The sequence below is a fragment of the Penicillium psychrofluorescens genome (genome assembly GCF_964197705.1).
Source record: "Penicillium psychrofluorescens genome assembly, chromosome: 6".
Taxonomy (NCBI): Eukaryota; Fungi; Ascomycota; class Eurotiomycetes; order Eurotiales; family Aspergillaceae; genus Penicillium; species Penicillium psychrofluorescens.
The window spans coordinates 604,508-620,956 of NC_133444.1; the positions used below are offsets into that span (position 1 = coordinate 604,508).

At 55.8% G+C, this 16,449-nt stretch overlaps 6 protein-coding genes across 6 annotated transcripts; 2 read left to right on the forward strand and 4 right to left on the reverse strand.

Moving 5' to 3' along the window:
* Nucleotides 1–124: 124 nt before the first annotated feature.
* PFLUO_LOCUS8742 (mitochondrial) lies at nt 125–1,216 on the reverse strand (the record flags this gene model as incomplete). Its single annotated transcript, XM_073786501.1, has 3 exons — nt 125–457; nt 592–910; nt 1,116–1,216. The coding sequence occupies 3 exons, from the start codon at nt 1,214–1,216 to the stop codon at nt 125–127; spliced, it is 753 nt and encodes a 250-aa protein (XP_073642750.1).
* Nucleotides 1,217–1,483: 267 nt separating this feature from the next.
* Nucleotides 1,484–3,478, reverse strand: PFLUO_LOCUS8743 (g-strand binding protein; the record flags this gene model as incomplete). Its single annotated transcript, XM_073786502.1, has 7 exons — nt 1,484–1,623; nt 1,674–2,300; nt 2,383–2,434; nt 2,496–2,663; nt 2,711–2,804; nt 2,977–3,043; nt 3,094–3,478. 7 exons carry the CDS (start codon nt 3,476–3,478, stop codon nt 1,484–1,486), a joined length of 1,533 nt encoding a protein of 510 aa, XP_073642751.1.
* Nucleotides 3,479–4,918: 1,440 nt separating this feature from the next.
* On the reverse strand, nt 4,919–7,424 carry PFLUO_LOCUS8744 (5-bisphosphate-binding protein; the record flags this gene model as incomplete). The annotated part of the gene is made up of 4 exons (XM_073786503.1): nt 4,919–5,981; nt 6,032–6,369; nt 6,421–6,908; nt 6,959–7,424. The coding sequence occupies 4 exons, from the start codon at nt 7,422–7,424 to the stop codon at nt 4,919–4,921; spliced, it is 2,355 nt and encodes a 784-aa protein (XP_073642752.1).
* Nucleotides 7,425–8,397: 973 nt separating this feature from the next.
* Nucleotides 8,398–9,185, reverse strand: PFLUO_LOCUS8745 (uncharacterized protein; the record flags this gene model as incomplete). Its single annotated transcript, XM_073786504.1, has 4 exons — nt 8,398–8,492; nt 8,562–8,756; nt 8,827–8,946; nt 9,002–9,185. 4 exons carry the CDS (start codon nt 9,183–9,185, stop codon nt 8,398–8,400), a joined length of 594 nt encoding a protein of 197 aa, XP_073642753.1.
* Nucleotides 9,186–9,637: 452 nt separating this feature from the next.
* On the forward strand, nt 9,638–13,855 carry PFLUO_LOCUS8746 (ubiquitin-specific protease ubp2; the record flags this gene model as incomplete). The annotated part of the gene is made up of 9 exons (XM_073786505.1): nt 9,638–9,659; nt 9,741–10,498; nt 10,552–10,765; nt 10,820–10,865; nt 10,916–11,316; nt 11,369–11,457; nt 11,509–12,626; nt 12,671–13,272; nt 13,320–13,855. The coding sequence occupies 9 exons, from the start codon at nt 9,638–9,640 to the stop codon at nt 13,853–13,855; spliced, it is 3,786 nt and encodes a 1,261-aa protein (XP_073642754.1).
* A 626-nt stretch (nt 13,856–14,481) lies between these two features.
* PFLUO_LOCUS8747 (uncharacterized protein) lies at nt 14,482–16,093 on the forward strand (the record flags this gene model as incomplete). The annotated part of the gene is made up of 2 exons (XM_073786506.1): nt 14,482–15,724; nt 15,780–16,093. 2 exons carry the CDS (start codon nt 14,482–14,484, stop codon nt 16,091–16,093), a joined length of 1,557 nt encoding a protein of 518 aa, XP_073642755.1.
* Between the last annotated feature and the right edge of the window lie 356 nt (nt 16,094–16,449).

Consider the following 16,449-nt stretch of genomic DNA (forward strand, 5'->3'; position numbering starts at 1 on the left):
TGTCACCATCACCAGCCACTAATCCAAGAACTGAATTAGATAGAAAAGACATGCGAGATGAAGAATAGAATAGAATACACAGCCCCATCATCATCATCTCTCCATCCATCCATCCATCAACAGATCAAATCTTCAACCCCCAACTCCTCCCAACCCCCACAGCCGTACTCCCCAAAAGGCCCACACACTCCCCAACGCCCTGCATCTTCGCGGCCAGCGCATCACGGTCCTCAAACCGTCTTTGCACAAACGCCGTCGTCTCCGTCAGATCCGGCGTCGGGTCGCGGGTCATCACCACGTCTGCGCTGGCGTACACGGCTGCGACGGCCAGACGGCGCGTGTACCATGCCGAGTCGACGGATGTGTCACCCGCCAGCGAGAGGATGTCGGAGGAGAGCGCGTGTAGCTCGTTCAGGGCGAGCGGGATGTGGGAGAGGAGGGACATTTGAGCTAGGGCCTTTTTGGGGGGGGAGGTTGGGTTAGTGTCAATGAGATCAATGTTGTATAGATAGATATAGCATGGAGAAAAAGGAAGGGGAAAAGACGTCTGAAAACAAAGGGGACATAAAATAGAAGAGAAAGAAAACTCACATCTTGCCAAACGCCCCTAACATCGCTATTCATCCTCAGCCTCTCAAGCACCAGGGCCTTCACCCTCTCCTCCACCCCCAAGTCAGACACCCCCGTCTCGGCCGCAATGCGCTGGAACAGCGCGCCCTCCTCGACGTTAGCGCGCAGCAGCCCGCGCCGACTAGCGAGCCAGAAGAGAATCAAGTCGAACTCGGCGCGCGGGAGGAGCTGGACCGAGACGTCGAGGAAGCCTGCGTCGCGGGCGCCGAGAGTGAGGGATTTGAGGGTGAAGCCGTGGCTGGGGATGTGGGGGAGGGATGCGGTGAGGATGGTGCTTTGGCTATTTGTGTAGGTGTGTGAGGGGGGCCGGGGGTGGTGGGTTGAGTGGTAGGTTCTGGTTCTTCTTGTTTGGAGGAGGGTGATGGATGGTGACGGTGTTGGTGTTGGTGTTGAGCGGGTGAGGCAGGCTGTTGGGAGGGTGGATTGGTGGTGGAATTGGCGAAGATAGGGCTGTCGGAGTGGGATTGAGAGGAGAGAGCGTATACATCTCCCTGTGGAGGAAGCGGAACTCGGACAGTAAGACATGGTTGAGGTAATTGGTGGGTGGTTCGGTCAACGGTGGTTTGTCGGGGATGAAAACCGCCATGGGAGAAGAGCGGTGGCACGTGCGGGCTCTAGATCTACGGCATAATAAAAGCATCAACGCAATTCATTTTAACTCGAGGCTCAATCTACTATAGTCTGCAGATTCCCCACGCAAAAACACAATTTGATAGTACTCAAACACACACAAAACAACATGGTGGGAATAAGGGAATCATCGACGAAAGATAGCAACGAGACAAAAGCGAAAGCCACGACCGGTCTGGGCATTGTGGAATAATGCACCAACCCTTTTCGGACAAGAAGATAACTACATGATCTGATCCTGGGTGAGGCCGCCCGTGGGCTCAGCATCCTCCATCATGTCTCCGGGGTCTGGGTTTGCGTTCAGGTACTTGACGAAAGTGATGCCGAGAGGACGACCACCGTACTGGTAGCCGGTGAATTTGGCTGCACGAGTATTAGTCAGGCCTGAGAGAGGACGGAAAAAGAAAACATACAGATCGCTGTCTCCGCAGTGTCTGGGCTGTCAAACTGCACGACACCAGTGCCGCGCGAGCGTCCGTTGGGCTCGTACTGGATCTCAGCACGGTCGACCTTGCCGATAGTCGAGAACAGATCGATTAGGTCCTCGTTGCAGGTGGACCAGGGCAGATTGCGCACGTAGATGACGGCGCTCTTTTCGCCGGCCGAAGTAGCGTAGTCGGTGAAGGGGTTCGGAGCCGCTGGAGGAGCCGCTGGGTTGTCAAAGCCGCCACCAGGACCGCCAGGACCGCCGTGACCAAAGCCACCGGGAGGACCGCCACCGGGAGGACCACCGAAACCACCACGACCACCGAAGCCGCCGCCGAATCCTCCGCGGCCACCACCGAAGCCTCCACGGCCTCCGAATCCGCCACGACCACCGAATCCGCCGCCATAGCCGCCGCGGCCACCAAAACCGGGGCCGGGGCCGGCGAAACGATCCTCACGGACCTCCAGCGGACGGCCCTGCCAATCGAATCCGTTGAACTGGGCAATGGCATTGCGCGCATCGTCGGGCGACTCGAAAGCCACGATACCAGAACCCTTGGGGCGGCCGGTGGGGTCAGTGTGCACATCGGCGCGGATGACGGCACCCTGCTGAGCTATAAGAAAGAAAGTGGGGGTTAATACTTCAGCGCGGGGAACGGACGCAAGTGTAAGGTGCTACAGTCATCGTGTACTTACCCGCTTGGCGGAAAAGATCCTTCAGGTCTTGCCAGCCAACGTTGAAGGGGAGCTACAACATGTCAATAAACAGCCCACAAAGTTTGGCGCACGGGTGATGGGGGGAAACAAACGTTCGACACGTAGAGCTGTCGGCCACCTCCACCTCCACCGCCGTGGGGACCACCGGGGCCACCGGGGCCACCGTGGCCACCGCCGTAGCCACCGCCGAAACCACCGCGACCACCCCCGAATTCGCCCCGGGGAGGTCCGCCGATGAAACGGGGCTCGGCTTCACGATCCTACAAAACGGTCAGATCTGAACGAAACTCAAAAGGTCATGACATACTTCGCGGACGTAGACAAGGCGACCCATCAGGTCTTGGTTGCTAAGCGTGTTGACTGCGTTCTGTGCTTGCTCCCTGGTTGCGTATTCCACAATCCTGTAGCGTGATTAGCAATTGTATTTTCAGCGACGTTCAGATCATGCTTACCCGCATCCCTACAATATCCGGACGGCCACGCCCAGCCCGTCAACCCAACAGTCCATGCAAGATAACCAACAAGAAGCCAGAACGAAAATCAGGGAGGTAGAAAAGGAACCAGCCACTCTACGCATTGGCGCCCACCTTCGACATTCCATTCGGAAGTAGTAATACATCGGCAAAGAGAACCTCTCCAGCTATCAATCGGTTAGTGATTGGTTCACCACGTGCTCCTTGATGGCCGTACCCTGTCGCATAAAATCTTTGAGGTGATGCCACTTGACATCGTAGCTCAAATTGCCCACATAGACCCGACGGTCTTGCTGGGACGAATCGCGGACGGATTGCATCATGTTTTCTTTGGCGGCGACACGATCGGCACGGTCCTCGAACGTTCTGCCCGGCGCGTAACCACTGCGTCCACCGTAGGGAGAGCCTGGCTGTCCACCAGCACCGGAAGCACTCAAAGGAGATCGCGAACGGCGATCACTGCGACGGTAATCGTCACGGCTGCGAGAGCGGCTGCGCGGCGAGTAGGAGCGACGGCTGCGACGGGGACTGCGAGAAGAACGACGACGGGGCGAACGGGACCTCTCACGCTGGTAGTGGTCAGAGTCGGGATATGCAGACATTTTGATCTGTACACACGACGATGCGACAAACAAACAAAGAAAGATGAAAATCAAACGAGCAAAGGGCAAACGAGGCGCAGACGTGGATTCTGGGATGTCGCAGGTTCCGGGCGGGTCCTCCAGGTCAGGTGATGCTCCACTTTGACAGGCCCCGGGAGTACAAGGACCCCGGGAGTCAGTCAGGGCTGAGCTGAGGGGGCTTGCGATGGAAGGGGATGGAACAGGGGGGGTTGTGTGTCGTAAGGAATGCGCCAATGTCAGGAACCCCCCTCCATCTCCCCCAGCATCATCAACCTGATCGGGCGCATATCTGATCGAAGGGCCCCCCCATTGTTGGTCCGCCCGCGCACTGACCATCCCAGAGCTCGCGATAGCCCGTCGCATCCACAAGTGCGCATTGGAGGAAAGGAGGGAGGACAGGGAGAGACAGTGTAGGATAATAAAGTGCAGACGAAACATGAGAAAAAAGAAAAGCGGACTTACTTGATGTGGTCGATAGACGTCGGCTGAACAGGGCAGTCAGCGTGAGGGTAATATAGGAAGTAAAACAACGACGATAAGGGGGGAAGGAAGAAGAAGGAAAAGGTGGGAGGGCGGGGAGGGGGAAGATGAAAGGATTAAGGCGTCAAGGTTGGGGGGAAACACCGGTGATTGGATGGATGGATGAAAGGAGGGGAGCTGGCAATGTACCAAAGGGAGAACCAAAAACAAGTAAATACGAAGGTAATGCGTGAAACAGGGGACAACCCACCCATGATTGATCGAGGGAGCGTGGAGGTAAGGAAGGTGGTACAGAGTAGAGTCGTGAGGACGGAGGCCGATGGGACGAGAGGGAGAGGTGGAGGGAAAGAGAAAGAAGAAGTGGTGGTGGGAGAGAAAGAGAGAGCCGAAAGCAAAAGCGGAGAAGGCCACCAGAAGAGACAACCGTGTTGTTGTTTCCGTGGGAGTCGGTAGAGAAGAGGGAATTGAGGCGAAACAGGGCCATGAGATCGGCGGGTGAATGTATCTCCACGGCCGATCTATAGATGACCGAGGAGATCCATAGACCGAGGCATTCTCTTACAGACACTCATGTACCACATCACCTGCATGCAGTATTTCCATTACTCCATCAAATGCTACGCCCTGAATCGTCCGAGGAAGAAGCGTGTTCATTTCATACCTTCCAACTAAATAGACAACAGAAACGAAAGACCGGGCGTGGAACACCCGTCAAGGGAATCAAAAAAGTACCGAACGAACACAAACACAAACACACCCACACCCAGAAACGAACCCCCGGCGACAAGGGCCTAGGATGGGAGGAAACGAGGGGACCAAAACGCCTAAAAGCAAGCTAGGCCGGATTGTAGAAAGCACAATAGGTATACACAAGGTGTCGTGGACGAGAAGAAAGAAACACTCCACGAGAAGAAAGAAAAAAAAAAAAGAAGACGCAAATTACGCTGCCACGTTGGTCGGCGGCGGGAAGCGGCCTGGGATCTTCATGTCCATAGTGGCCATGCTGTCGGTCTTTTGACGCAGGGGAAGCTCACCGTCTTCCTGGCCGATGGATTTCTGGGCCAAGGACGGTTCCTCGTCCACCGAGGTGGCCATGGTGTTGTTTGTGTAGTCGGTCACGTTCGTATTGGTCGGCACGGTCGACACACTCTCGCGGCGAGCCTGAGGTGGAGCCGAGTTCTCACGCCGTCCAGACCGATCAACCATGCCGGCAGCCATCAGGGAGGTGTGATCTCCATCCGATCGAATCTCCCGGTCATCAACGGTGGAGTCGGTCGGGTTGTGCTTCCGCTGTTTGGAGACAATGGCAGCGGGGCCGATCCAGTCACCGTAGTAGCTGTCATGTCTCTCCACACGGGCCCGCGAGGATTCACCGCCGCTGGCGGCTGGAGGGGCACCATCGGCCGCATTGAGTTCGTATCCTCGTTGTGAAGTAGAGCTTGCCAGAGCTGCAGACCCGTCCGGAATCCCACCAGTGGCGGCAAATGCCTCCTTGTCAACGGAACCATCACCGCTAGATGGCGACAAAGGTGCCTGCATGTGTCGATCAATCTGGACATCGCTGGGGAATGCACCGCCGGGCTGACGGGGTGCAGAGGTTGGTCGGTCACCCGCCAAAACCACCGATCCGGAGTACGGAGTGCGATCGGCTTCGTCTTCTTCCATCGCTCCTCCGTCACTGCTGTAGGACATGCCGCTCACGCTTCGGACGTGGCGTCGGACAAAGGCATTGCGAGCCTCGCCCGTCTTGTTGACCAGGCCCTCGATGTCCTCATACCACGACATCATGGTCTCATGCGACTCGGCCCGAAACACCCACGAGTGACCCCGGTGCATCGCACCGGTCTGGCGACCCTTCAGCATGAACTTGTGCGAGCTCGAGTCCGGCTGCGAGTGCGAGCTGAGCTTCTGCTCTGGCAGGTACAACGACATCACCGGGGTTTGCCATTCCACGCGATCGGCCGACTTGAACTCGTGCAGGTGAGTCGGCGACAAGACATACCTGATATGGATTAGTCGACGGGAATTTGGACCAAAAGGAAGATTACTCACCAGCCAGGAGTATAGCTCTTGAGATATTTGCTCTTGCGCTCCAGCATCCCAGCCCGGACCTCTGCAGCCGCGGGGTGGTCTTTGCCGGGGTAGGCGATATTCTCCACGTTCCGCAGGGGGATGCGAGGATCGACCAGTTCGTCAGTCCCGGCGACAAACGAGTTCCACTCGTAGTCCTGAGGAATCGAGATCGGGCCCACTCGCAGCTTCTCGATGGTGTCGTAGGCCTCATCGGCCTCGCGCCGGAGGATGCTGGCATAGGCATTGTAGGCCTTCTGGATCTCGCTGACCACGATGGACTCGAGGTCCCGACCCGAGTTCTCGAGATTCAGGTATGCCTACAAGGGCTGTTAGCTGTATGCGTAGTCAAATGAAGTGGGCGGACCAACCCGATGCAAGTAGTTCTCCTCCTCGATCTGCTTCTCGACCTGCCGTTCGACGCTGAGTCGCATGATGAAAGGATCGCCTTTGCCCGACGTCGCAGAAGGATCGGTATCCACGAGACCGAGAGCCTCTTGCAAGTTGCGGACCGACTTGCGCGTGACATCTAGCTCCTTCTCGACCGAATTCTTGAAATCTCCCGCCAGGTTCTTAATCTCCTTGGTCTTCTTCTGTAGGTCGTTGCGCAGGCCTGTCAATTGGCTGATCACCTCCATCTCGACCTCGATGGCCTTGTTGGCCTCCGTGTATCCTTGGCGGTGGAAGTCTCGGAGGATCTCGGTCGCATCGGCCAGCCCACCGGATTGCAGGAATGCGGGTGGGATCGCCTGGTTGCCGATAACATGGGAGGCGGATAAGAATAGCTTGGACCTGGTCTCGTAGGATTTTTGGACTTCTTTGAAGAAGAGAATCAGGTCTTTGAGGATCTTGCGCCAGGCTAGGAAGCAAGTTAGCAAGAGTGACATTCATCGGAAGAAAGCGACACACCTTGAAAGCGGTTGGACAGCACCTCGGTCGGGTTGCCGGTGGTGGGAATCGGAATCGTGAACGCGCTATTGGCGTCCTCGGTGCCATCGCTGTATTTCTCCCGGTCGCCCAAGCCCACACTCCGGACGCTGCCGGCGCGCATACTGCGTCGACTACCATTGCGTCGCAGACTCCCCTTGCGGCTGAGGGAGGGCTTCTTTTTCAGGGTGCTCGATCGGGAGGGCGCCGGCGATCGGGCCTGGGACATTTGCGACGCCGAGCGCTGCATTCCCATGCCGTCGATCATGAGGGAGCTGCGCCGGCTAGATGCGTCGAAGTCCTCTCGGAAGCGCGGATTGTGGGCCATCTGGGGCTGGTTGGACATTGAATTGCTGCCCACGTAGGAACTGGGTCTCGAGGATCGGGAGAAGCCGCGCACCGACTCGTGCGGCAGATAGTCCTGCACGGGCGTCTGAGGCCCAGCCATGGCAGGAAGGAACGTGGGTGGACGCAAGGGAGGAGCGCGGAGGATAAAGATAGGAGAAGAATCAAAAAGGAGGCGGAGTGGGGAGACAGAGTAGAGAGAGGGAATAGTTCAGGGTAAGCCGGTCACTAGTATAGCGCGGGGCTGGTTACCTGGCGAACGGGGTTTGGTAACCTAATGGTACGGGGGAGAGCAGAGGGAAAATGCAAGAAAAGGGGAGTTTGGAAGTAAAAACCGAAGGTTGATTTCGTACCTTCGTAGCTCCGGGTAAAGAGGGGGAACGTGAGATGGATGACGTCTTCGAGGCTGGAGTAGTGATGAAAGCCGGGAAGACCGGAGAGGGGGAAGTTGCCGTATGGAGCCGGAAGTATTGGCCGGTCGGACGGCGTGGTTATAGTTTGAGTACCTAGCATCCTCTGGAATAGAAGCATCATCACTTGGGACCAGAATCATGGAATATTGATCGGCTAGTGGCTGATTCCCAGGGTGTGCCCCGATCGAAGCCACCCCTGATCGTCGCGATGATCGTGATGTTCGGAGGAACAACAGTTCTCAACAGTTCTTCAACTAACGTCGCCTGGCGGTTAGGCCAGAGTGTCGCAGCCACAGAACGGCCGTAGACAGCCTGGGGAAAAAGGCGTGGCACGTTTTGCGCCGCCGGGGGAATTCGGTTGGCAGTCATGATTGGGCGCGATGCCCTACCTCGACGATCGGGGATAAAGGTAAACATTATGCTCATTCACATCCCCGTATACCCGTCATACGGTAGCTAGAGCTCTCCATGGAGGAGAATGGATCCTCCGCTTCATTCCTACCGAAAGAGGTAATGGCGAAGCTCGCCACCACCGGAACCATCTACGTCTCTCCACACCACCCATCAGAGAAAATGAACACAGAAGAAAAATTGGATTGTCGTATCCGGCATGCTAGAGGCGACGGGGTAATTTACAAAGCGACATGAAAGAAAGAAACCACTTTATGATGCGGGAACCGGCGATGTGGGGACCTCGATGCCGTACGCCTCCTTGAGCCGCTCTCGGCGTCGCTCCTCGTAGTTGGGGCCGTAGATACCTGCCGCGGGCCGAGTTAGCTCAGTTGCGAATCACGGTAGGGAAGGGGCACTGTAGGCCAACAACATACCCCGTCCTTCGCCCAGTTCGGCAAATGTCTGTTCAGCCGGAGTCCGATAGTTTGTCCGCAGCTGCTGCCGGCGGTCGAACTCATCCACCTCTGTGTTCTTCTTGTATCCAAACAGGCTACCCCCGGTGTACTCGAAGGCGGTCATGGCAGTCGACAGCGCGATGCCGTAGCCCAACACGGCGGGGAAGGTGCGGACTAGACGCATATCAGCCCAAAGACCTTCAATTCTCCAGGACACCCTTTCATCCGCAGTGACACAACATACCTCGCAGTCCCAGAAGAGTACCCGAAAAGAAACCACCCAGGGCAACGTTGTACGGATCCTCCTTCTCTCGCAAGTTGGCCGAGGCCGTCTTGACAAATTCATAGGTACCCCCCATCGCGGCTAGAGATCTGTGTCAGTATTGTCCAGCCCCACTGTCCCGGCCATCCATTCATACCGAAGATTCCAATGGTGCCTCCACTGCGCATAAACACGCCCAGCGGGCCGACGTTCCTTTTGGTCAGGGTGTTCTGGACAGCCGAGGCAAAAAGACCTGCACTGCCAGTGAGCACAGTGGCCTTTAATGCCCCCGAGATGGCATCCTTGGGATGATAGCTGTGGTCTTCCTCGTGCTGAGCCATGACTGTGTTGAGGGGGGGAGACGTAGCAGGGATGGACTGAGATGTCGTTGGGTGTGGATTTTGGCCTGATTCTGCTGGCCCTCACCGCCTTGCTCACCGCTGGGGGGCTCCATGCAGCGAGCTCCAGGTATACCGTGTGTTGCGGCTGCTTTGTTTTCTCTTCATTTTCTCACGCGTCTTCTGCTTTATTTGTTGGCCCTACCGGTTCTGCTCTCCTGCTCAATGCCATACAAGTGCTGCACCCGACGTTGACCTCCACCACCTTACTCGCCCGCGGGCTCCCCGCTGCACCTGTTGCTCCGGAGCTCGTTCATCGCGGGTGGGTGGACTGCGCACTCCGCTTCTCACCTCCCAAATCATAGTGTGCACCCTGTCACCTCTCACTTCTCAGGGACTGCTAGGCTCACGCTAGACAGGGGCTTGCGCTTTCTCCAGATAGACCAACCTCACAAATGGCAGTTCCTCAACGAGCAGGTAAGTTGCCTGATGGAGGGGAACCACCACCGGTGTCTGCAGCCAGAAGGTGGCTAATATGAGAATGTCCACCAAATATAGGCAAGACGGCGCCTCGCCTCGTGCAGGACATCCTACTCTACGATCCCGCACACCCTTCAAGCACCGGCCGTAATCTCCTCTCCGAAGTTCCCCCAGTCTATTCTGAACACTACAATGGAGCACTTGGTTTCATATCACCTTCCGCCTGTCGCCACAACTATGTGACCAAACCCAAGCAGATCTTCCACGCCCAGGAAGGCCAGAAACGGCGTCCAGGCTGCATGTCCAAAGTGCATGCCATGTGTACCAAATGCCGTTGCCATGTCCAGATTGTGGTGAACTACACAAATGGCATGAACAGCTTTTCTCAGAACCTGGAGGGCCATATACATCACCTTGTCTACAAGTCAGGAAGACAAGCGGGTGGGAGTTCAAGTGCAGAGGTCACTCCCCAAGGGCAGCAGGCGGAGACATTCCACTATCAGTGCTCCAACCTTTCATGCCCGGCCATTGTCTCCCTTCGAATCCTTTCTCCTCTTTTAAGTTCTGAACTGGTGCACCTGTTGACTGATCAGGATGTGATTCGCAAACGGGCTCAAGAGGCAATGGCTGCTCAGCCCGAGCGCTTGGAGGGCATGGCCTGTCCGGGCTCGGCCACGGTCCTCGACAACCTACGTATGTATGTCAGCAATACTCTCAAAACAGATCAGTCCAGCAAGGCCATTACCGCAACCAACAAGAGGTTTATGCTCAGCTTTGGTGTGGATGGGATGCCTTGTCAGAAACTGTTTGAGTTTCTCAATTTCACCTACCAACCGGTATGACCTTGCCTCCTCCTTGCCTGGAGACTTCTTTATTAATATCATATCAGGAGAGCAATACCTGGCAGCCTCCTCAACCGGACACCAATGCGAAAACAGAGTCGCCCTACCAAGACGCAGACTGTATCTTTCTCGATAACATCGTTCATGAACTGCTGGCTTTGATAAACGGCCGGCCTTCTTCGGAAAAGAAAGCATTCGATCCGCTCCCTCGGCCTGTCTCTGCAACGAACGACATGCTTTACGCAGTGGAGGCTCTTGACTGTTTGTGTATACTAATTTTTAAATGCCAGATGTCATGGCTGACTGTGTTTTCAGATCCCAAATCACTCAGAGTCAATGAGTTTGACATGCCACCTGCCCCGTTTGTTTTCTATCCCTCTTAAGGCTAGCTATTTCTAACCACATCCACAGATTCTATGAAGACTTGGGAGCCGTGGAAGATATGGCTTCGTCCATGATTGTGGAAGCGTTCAATCGCCAGGTCTCAGTCGATCCTGCCAGAACATCTTTGTATCTCCGATGCCTCAAGTCAATTGCCACCCTTCGAGGTGGTGCGGACTGGGAAATCATCGACCAAGCGGTTCAGCTTGCCTACTCAGAAGGCAAATACACGGACGAGGACGTTACGGATGCATACAAGTACTTTGGGCTTAACGGTGACGATCCCAATCTCACCGAGGACATCATCATTAAAACCTTCTATGTGTTCATCGGCTCCACGGCCCAAGGCCAAGAAACCGAGGCGCGCCAACGGCTGTGGCGAATCGGTCACAGCAGACGGAGCGAGCGCATCCAATCTGCGTCTGAAGATCGTGAGTCAATCCACCATCACCTTTTGCGCATTTCACCGACGGTTTTTCCCAGGCGTATCCAATGCCGAGCAAGCACAGATTTACCTTGGGGTCGACGATCAAACCCCGGATGACTTTATTATCACCATGTACACGGCGAAGGTATGTTCTTCTGTGGGTCATGTTGTGTGTCAGTCTAACTGTATTGAAAAGGTCAACGACAACCCGACTAGCCGAGAATTGGCGAACCGCGCGGTCAAGCTCATTGCTGAATCCAGAAATTCAGTGGCGCTGAAGCATTTCATCGACACTGGCGAAACAGTTGCGGGTGAAATGGACGTTAGCGATGCCTATCGCTTACTCCAGATTCCAGACCGGACCGCTGATGAAGGCGCAATTGTCGCAGCCTACACAATCTGCGTGGACGACAACCCCGAGAACGCCGAGAAATACAACTACGCCCTGAGCATCATTGCCAAGGATATGGACAGCCCGTTGCTCAAGAATATGGCTGGCATATCTACCGAGTCCAGTCGCAACTTTGCGGAGTGGCCCGTCGGTCTGCAAAACATTGGGAACACATGCTATCTCAACAGTCTTCTCCAATTTTACTTCTCGATCCGCCCCTTCCGAGACATGGTTCTGGATTTTGAGACCTTCCAGATGGATCTGAATGACCAAGCCAGTCTGGACCACAAGCAAGTGGGATCTCGCAAGGTGATGAAGAAAGAGGTCGAACGGTCGTTGCGATTCCTCCAGCAACTCCGTACCCTGTTCAATGACATGATTACCTCTCCGCAGTCTTCGGTCACGCCTGGCCAGGAGCTCGCTCGGCTGACTTTGATCAGCCCTAGTAACGAAGCAGCCATTCGCCGCAGATCGACTATCTCTGCGGGAGTTTCACAGGGTCTCGGTGATATCGGTGGAGCGCCCGTTCTCGGACCGCTTGGCCCTCCGCAGCCCATTCAGGGTCAATCTAAGCCCGCAAAAGATTCGTTGATTAGCGACGTGGACAGTGAGGCGACCTTGGTTTCCGAAAACACCAAGGACACGGCTGCGCTGCCAGAGGGACACGAAAAGGCGGAGCCCGAATCTGGAGGCGGCTCGAAGCCCGCCACCGATGATACGAAGCCCGAGCTCCCTCATCAGCCCCCGCTGCCTCCGCGATCTCCTCCAGAGGTTGATCGACAGAAGCAGTTGATCGAGGAAGTGGAGATCGGTGCCCAACAGGATGTGACGGAGGTGATTAACAATGTTCTCTTCCAAAGCCAGTGCGCCATCAAGCCTCGAGATGTTGCCAAGGATGGCGAGCAGCTCGACCAGATCAAAGAGTAAGTGCTCCTGGGCCATCAAGTCTGTTCTAACACGTGTATAGTTTATTCTACGGGCGCACACGATCCTACATCTCCACGGAAGGTGGTACCCGATCTAAAGAAGAGTGGTGGGCTGATGTCAAAGTCGATGTGGCCAGCGGGTCGCGAGATATCTATGATGCCATTGACGGAGCCTTCGATGCCCAGAAGATCAACGTTGAAAATGCCGAGGCAGAGCAGTTTGGGTCTATCAGCAGGCTGCCTCCCGTTCTTCAGATCCAAGTCCAGCGAGTTCAGTTTGATACGGTGAAGAAAAGTTCTTTCAAGTCGACTAACCACCTGGAATTGCTCGAGACCATTTATCTGGACCGGTACATGGACACCCAGAAGCCGGAGATCGTGAACCGGCGTCGTCAGTGCTGGGAATGGAAGCGTGCTGTGAAGTCGCTCGAGGCTCGTCGCGCCGAGCTGCTGCGGAAAGATGTTCCCTCAACTGTCCAGAATGGTGGAGAAGCAAGCATGGAGCACCTATTCTGGAACACCCAAACTGCCCTCCAAGAACTCGATCAGGACACTGACTCTGACGGTCCCTCGGAGGAGGTCGAGTCGACTTTGCCTAATGAACTTGAGCAGGTCTCTGGGGCCGCGAAGGAAGAGCTCTGCGGTAAGTGCCACCCCCCTCAAAGGCGAGCCAAAGCTGACTCGTTGTAGCCGTCGAGCAAGAGATCAAAGACACCCAAACCATGATCTCCAGCCAATTCGCCGACTACCGCAACCTCGCGTACCGACTATATGCCGTCTTCGTGCACCATGGCTCCGTCTCGTTCGGCCACTACTACATCTACATTTACGACTTCGAGAAGGACATCTGGCGCAAGTACAATGACGAGTATGTGACCGAAGTACAGAATCTGGACGAGATCTTCAAAAACGACCAGAACCACAATCCACCCACCCCTTACTTCCTCGTGTACATCAACAAAAACATGAAAGACCGTCTCGTCGACCCCGTCTGCCGCGAAATCGTCGAGTCCATGCCCGAAATGATGGATACGACTCCTCCCACGACAACTGCCATGCAGGGCGTGCATGCCTCTAAGCCCTCGGACGACCTGATGGATCTCGACCCGCCGGCGTATGAGGAAGCATCGTCGGGCCCCAGCGCACCAGGTATGGAAGCAGACGCGCATGCCCCATCCAAGTCCCAGTGGCAGCGCCATATGGCTGACAATGGCCAATACTGGTAGATTCCGGCGACAACCATAATAATCCCCGAAAGCGAAAGAGTGTTGACGCGGTGGATGGATCTCTTGCATGATTGATTCTTGTTGACCCCCGGACTTGTTTTTCTGTGTGGTCAGAGTTTGCATCGGAGCGATTTCCACATGCCCATTTTTGTCTATGATCATGACTGTATACATACATCCCTATGTTGAAGATACCAACCATTTCCGAGTTCTGCCAGCCTATCCCTACACTACATGTGGAATCTACCCCTAGGTTTGCGGCGGCCCGCCTGCCCGCCTGCTTGCCGCGCCCTGTGCCGAAATATCGGAAGCTTTGTCAGCAGGTCCGGAAGAAGCAGACGAGTAGAAGAGCTGTAGATGGACGGACAGGGAATATCGGTAGGTCAGTAGACTTAGGAATGGTGTTCTATGGCGTCTGGAGATCCCATATCAGCTATTCGATTAACAAAAAATATAGATAATCGTGGTCGTATGCTCATCTTCAATAATCCGGGGTAGTCCCGCGCCCGCCCGCCGGTCGGATAGCAGGGGAGAACGCACTGCCGACCGCGCATCTTTATATTGCTGGGTCCGCCGCTCTCCCAAGGTTGACTTCCCAATTTCCCTTCCTTTCCGACTCACCTACCATGCCTTCCCAAGTGGCAACGTGTCTGCGCATTGCGCGACAGTTCTCCGCCGAGCCGGCCAAGCACCAGCGCTTCCTCGCGCGCACCTTCTCCAGCAGCGTGCGCCGATGCGAGATCAACAAGGTGTTCTCGTCCGCGGAGGCGGCGACCAAGGACATGAAGTCCAACTCGACCTTGCTGGCCGGTGGATTCGGGCTTTGCGGCGTGCCGGACACGCTGATCAATGCCGTGCGGGCCAATTCATCCATCACCGGCCTGACGGTGGCGAGCAACAACGCCGGTGTGGACGGTTCCGGACTGGGCCTGCTGCTGCAGTCTAAGCAGATCAAGAAGATGATTTCCAGCTATGTCGGCGAGAACAAGACTTTCGAGCGCATGTACCTCACCGGCGAGATTGAGCTAGAGCTCACACCGCAGGGGACCCTCGCTGAGCGCTGTCGCTGCGGTGGCGCCGGTATCCCGGCTTTCTACACCCCGGCCGCGTTTGGCACTGTCGTGCAGACGGGCGACCTGCCGCTCCGACACAACAGCGACGGCACTGTGCAGCTGTACAGCGAAGCTAAGGACACCAAGGTGTTCGACGGCAAGAGCTATGTCATGGAGGAGTCGATCAAGGGCGACTACGCCTTCGTCAAGGCCTGGAAGGCCGACAAGCTGGGCAACTGCCAGTTCCGGTTTGCGGCGGCCAACTTCAACGGCGCCATGGGCCGCAATGCCAAGATGACCATCGTCGAAGCCGAGCACATCGTCGAGCCCGGCGAGATTGACCCCGCCGCCGTCCACCTGCCCGGTATCTACGTCAAGCGTGTCATCCAGAGCACCACCGATAAGAAGATTGAGAAGTTCACCTTCGCCAAGGAGGAGGGCGCCGACACCTCCGCGCTGGGTTCCGGCGACACCGCCAGCAAGCGCGAGCGCATCGTCCGCCGCGCAGCAAAGGAGTTCAAGAACGGCATGTATGCCAACCTGGGTATCGGCATGCCCATGCTGGCTCCCAACTTCGTGGACTCTTCCGTCGAGGTCACTCTGCAGTCCGAGAACGGTATCCTCGGCCTGGGCCCATACCCCAAGAAGGGCGAGGAAGATCCCGACCTTATCAACGCCGGCAAGGAGACGGTCACTCTCAATCCTGGCGCGTCCTGCTTCGGCAGCGACGAGTCCTTCGGCATGATCCGCTCTGGCCGTATCGACCTGACCATCCTCGGTGCTATGCAGGTCAGCGCCAAGGGCGACCTGGCCAACTGTAAGTTTCTGCTTCTCGATCTTTCCAAGGCACTCCATTCTAACCATATTTCCAGGGATGCTCCCCGGCAAGATCAAGGGCTTCGGTGGCGCCATGGATCTGGTCTCCAACCCGGCCGCCACCAAGGTCGTCGTGACCATGGAGCACACCGACAAGAAGGGCAACCCGAAGATCGTCAAGCAGTGCGAGTTCCCGCTGACCGGCCCGGCTTGCGTCAGCCGCATCATCACCGACCTCTGCGTCTTCGACGTGGACTTCACCAACGGCCTGACTCTGATTGAGATCGCGGACGGCGTTACCGTCGAGGACGTCAAGGCCAAGACTGAGGCGCCCTTCAAGGTGGCCGATGACCTGAAGCCCATGCTGTAAAAATGTGATTTCAGAATTGTTGAAGCGTGCATTCGGGGTTGGCTCTTTTTGAATTCATATCAAGCTGCTTGATCCGAGCATCGAATACAGTTTACGACTGTACCACTGTATATAGCTATTTTTTTTAACCCCCTTCGATTTTGAGGGAGGGGGAGGGGAGTTGGTTTGTTTTAATTGGACTTCGTCTTCAAGATTTGTTTCGTTCGACTGGTATCAAGAAAGGAAAAGTGGTGTAGTAGTACAAAATACAAGGGAATAATGGTACACCTATGATGCAACCCGCCAAACCCCATCGTCTGCGCGAGGGAAGAAGAACACAAGAAATGAAAAAAAAAAACAAGTATAGATCATACACC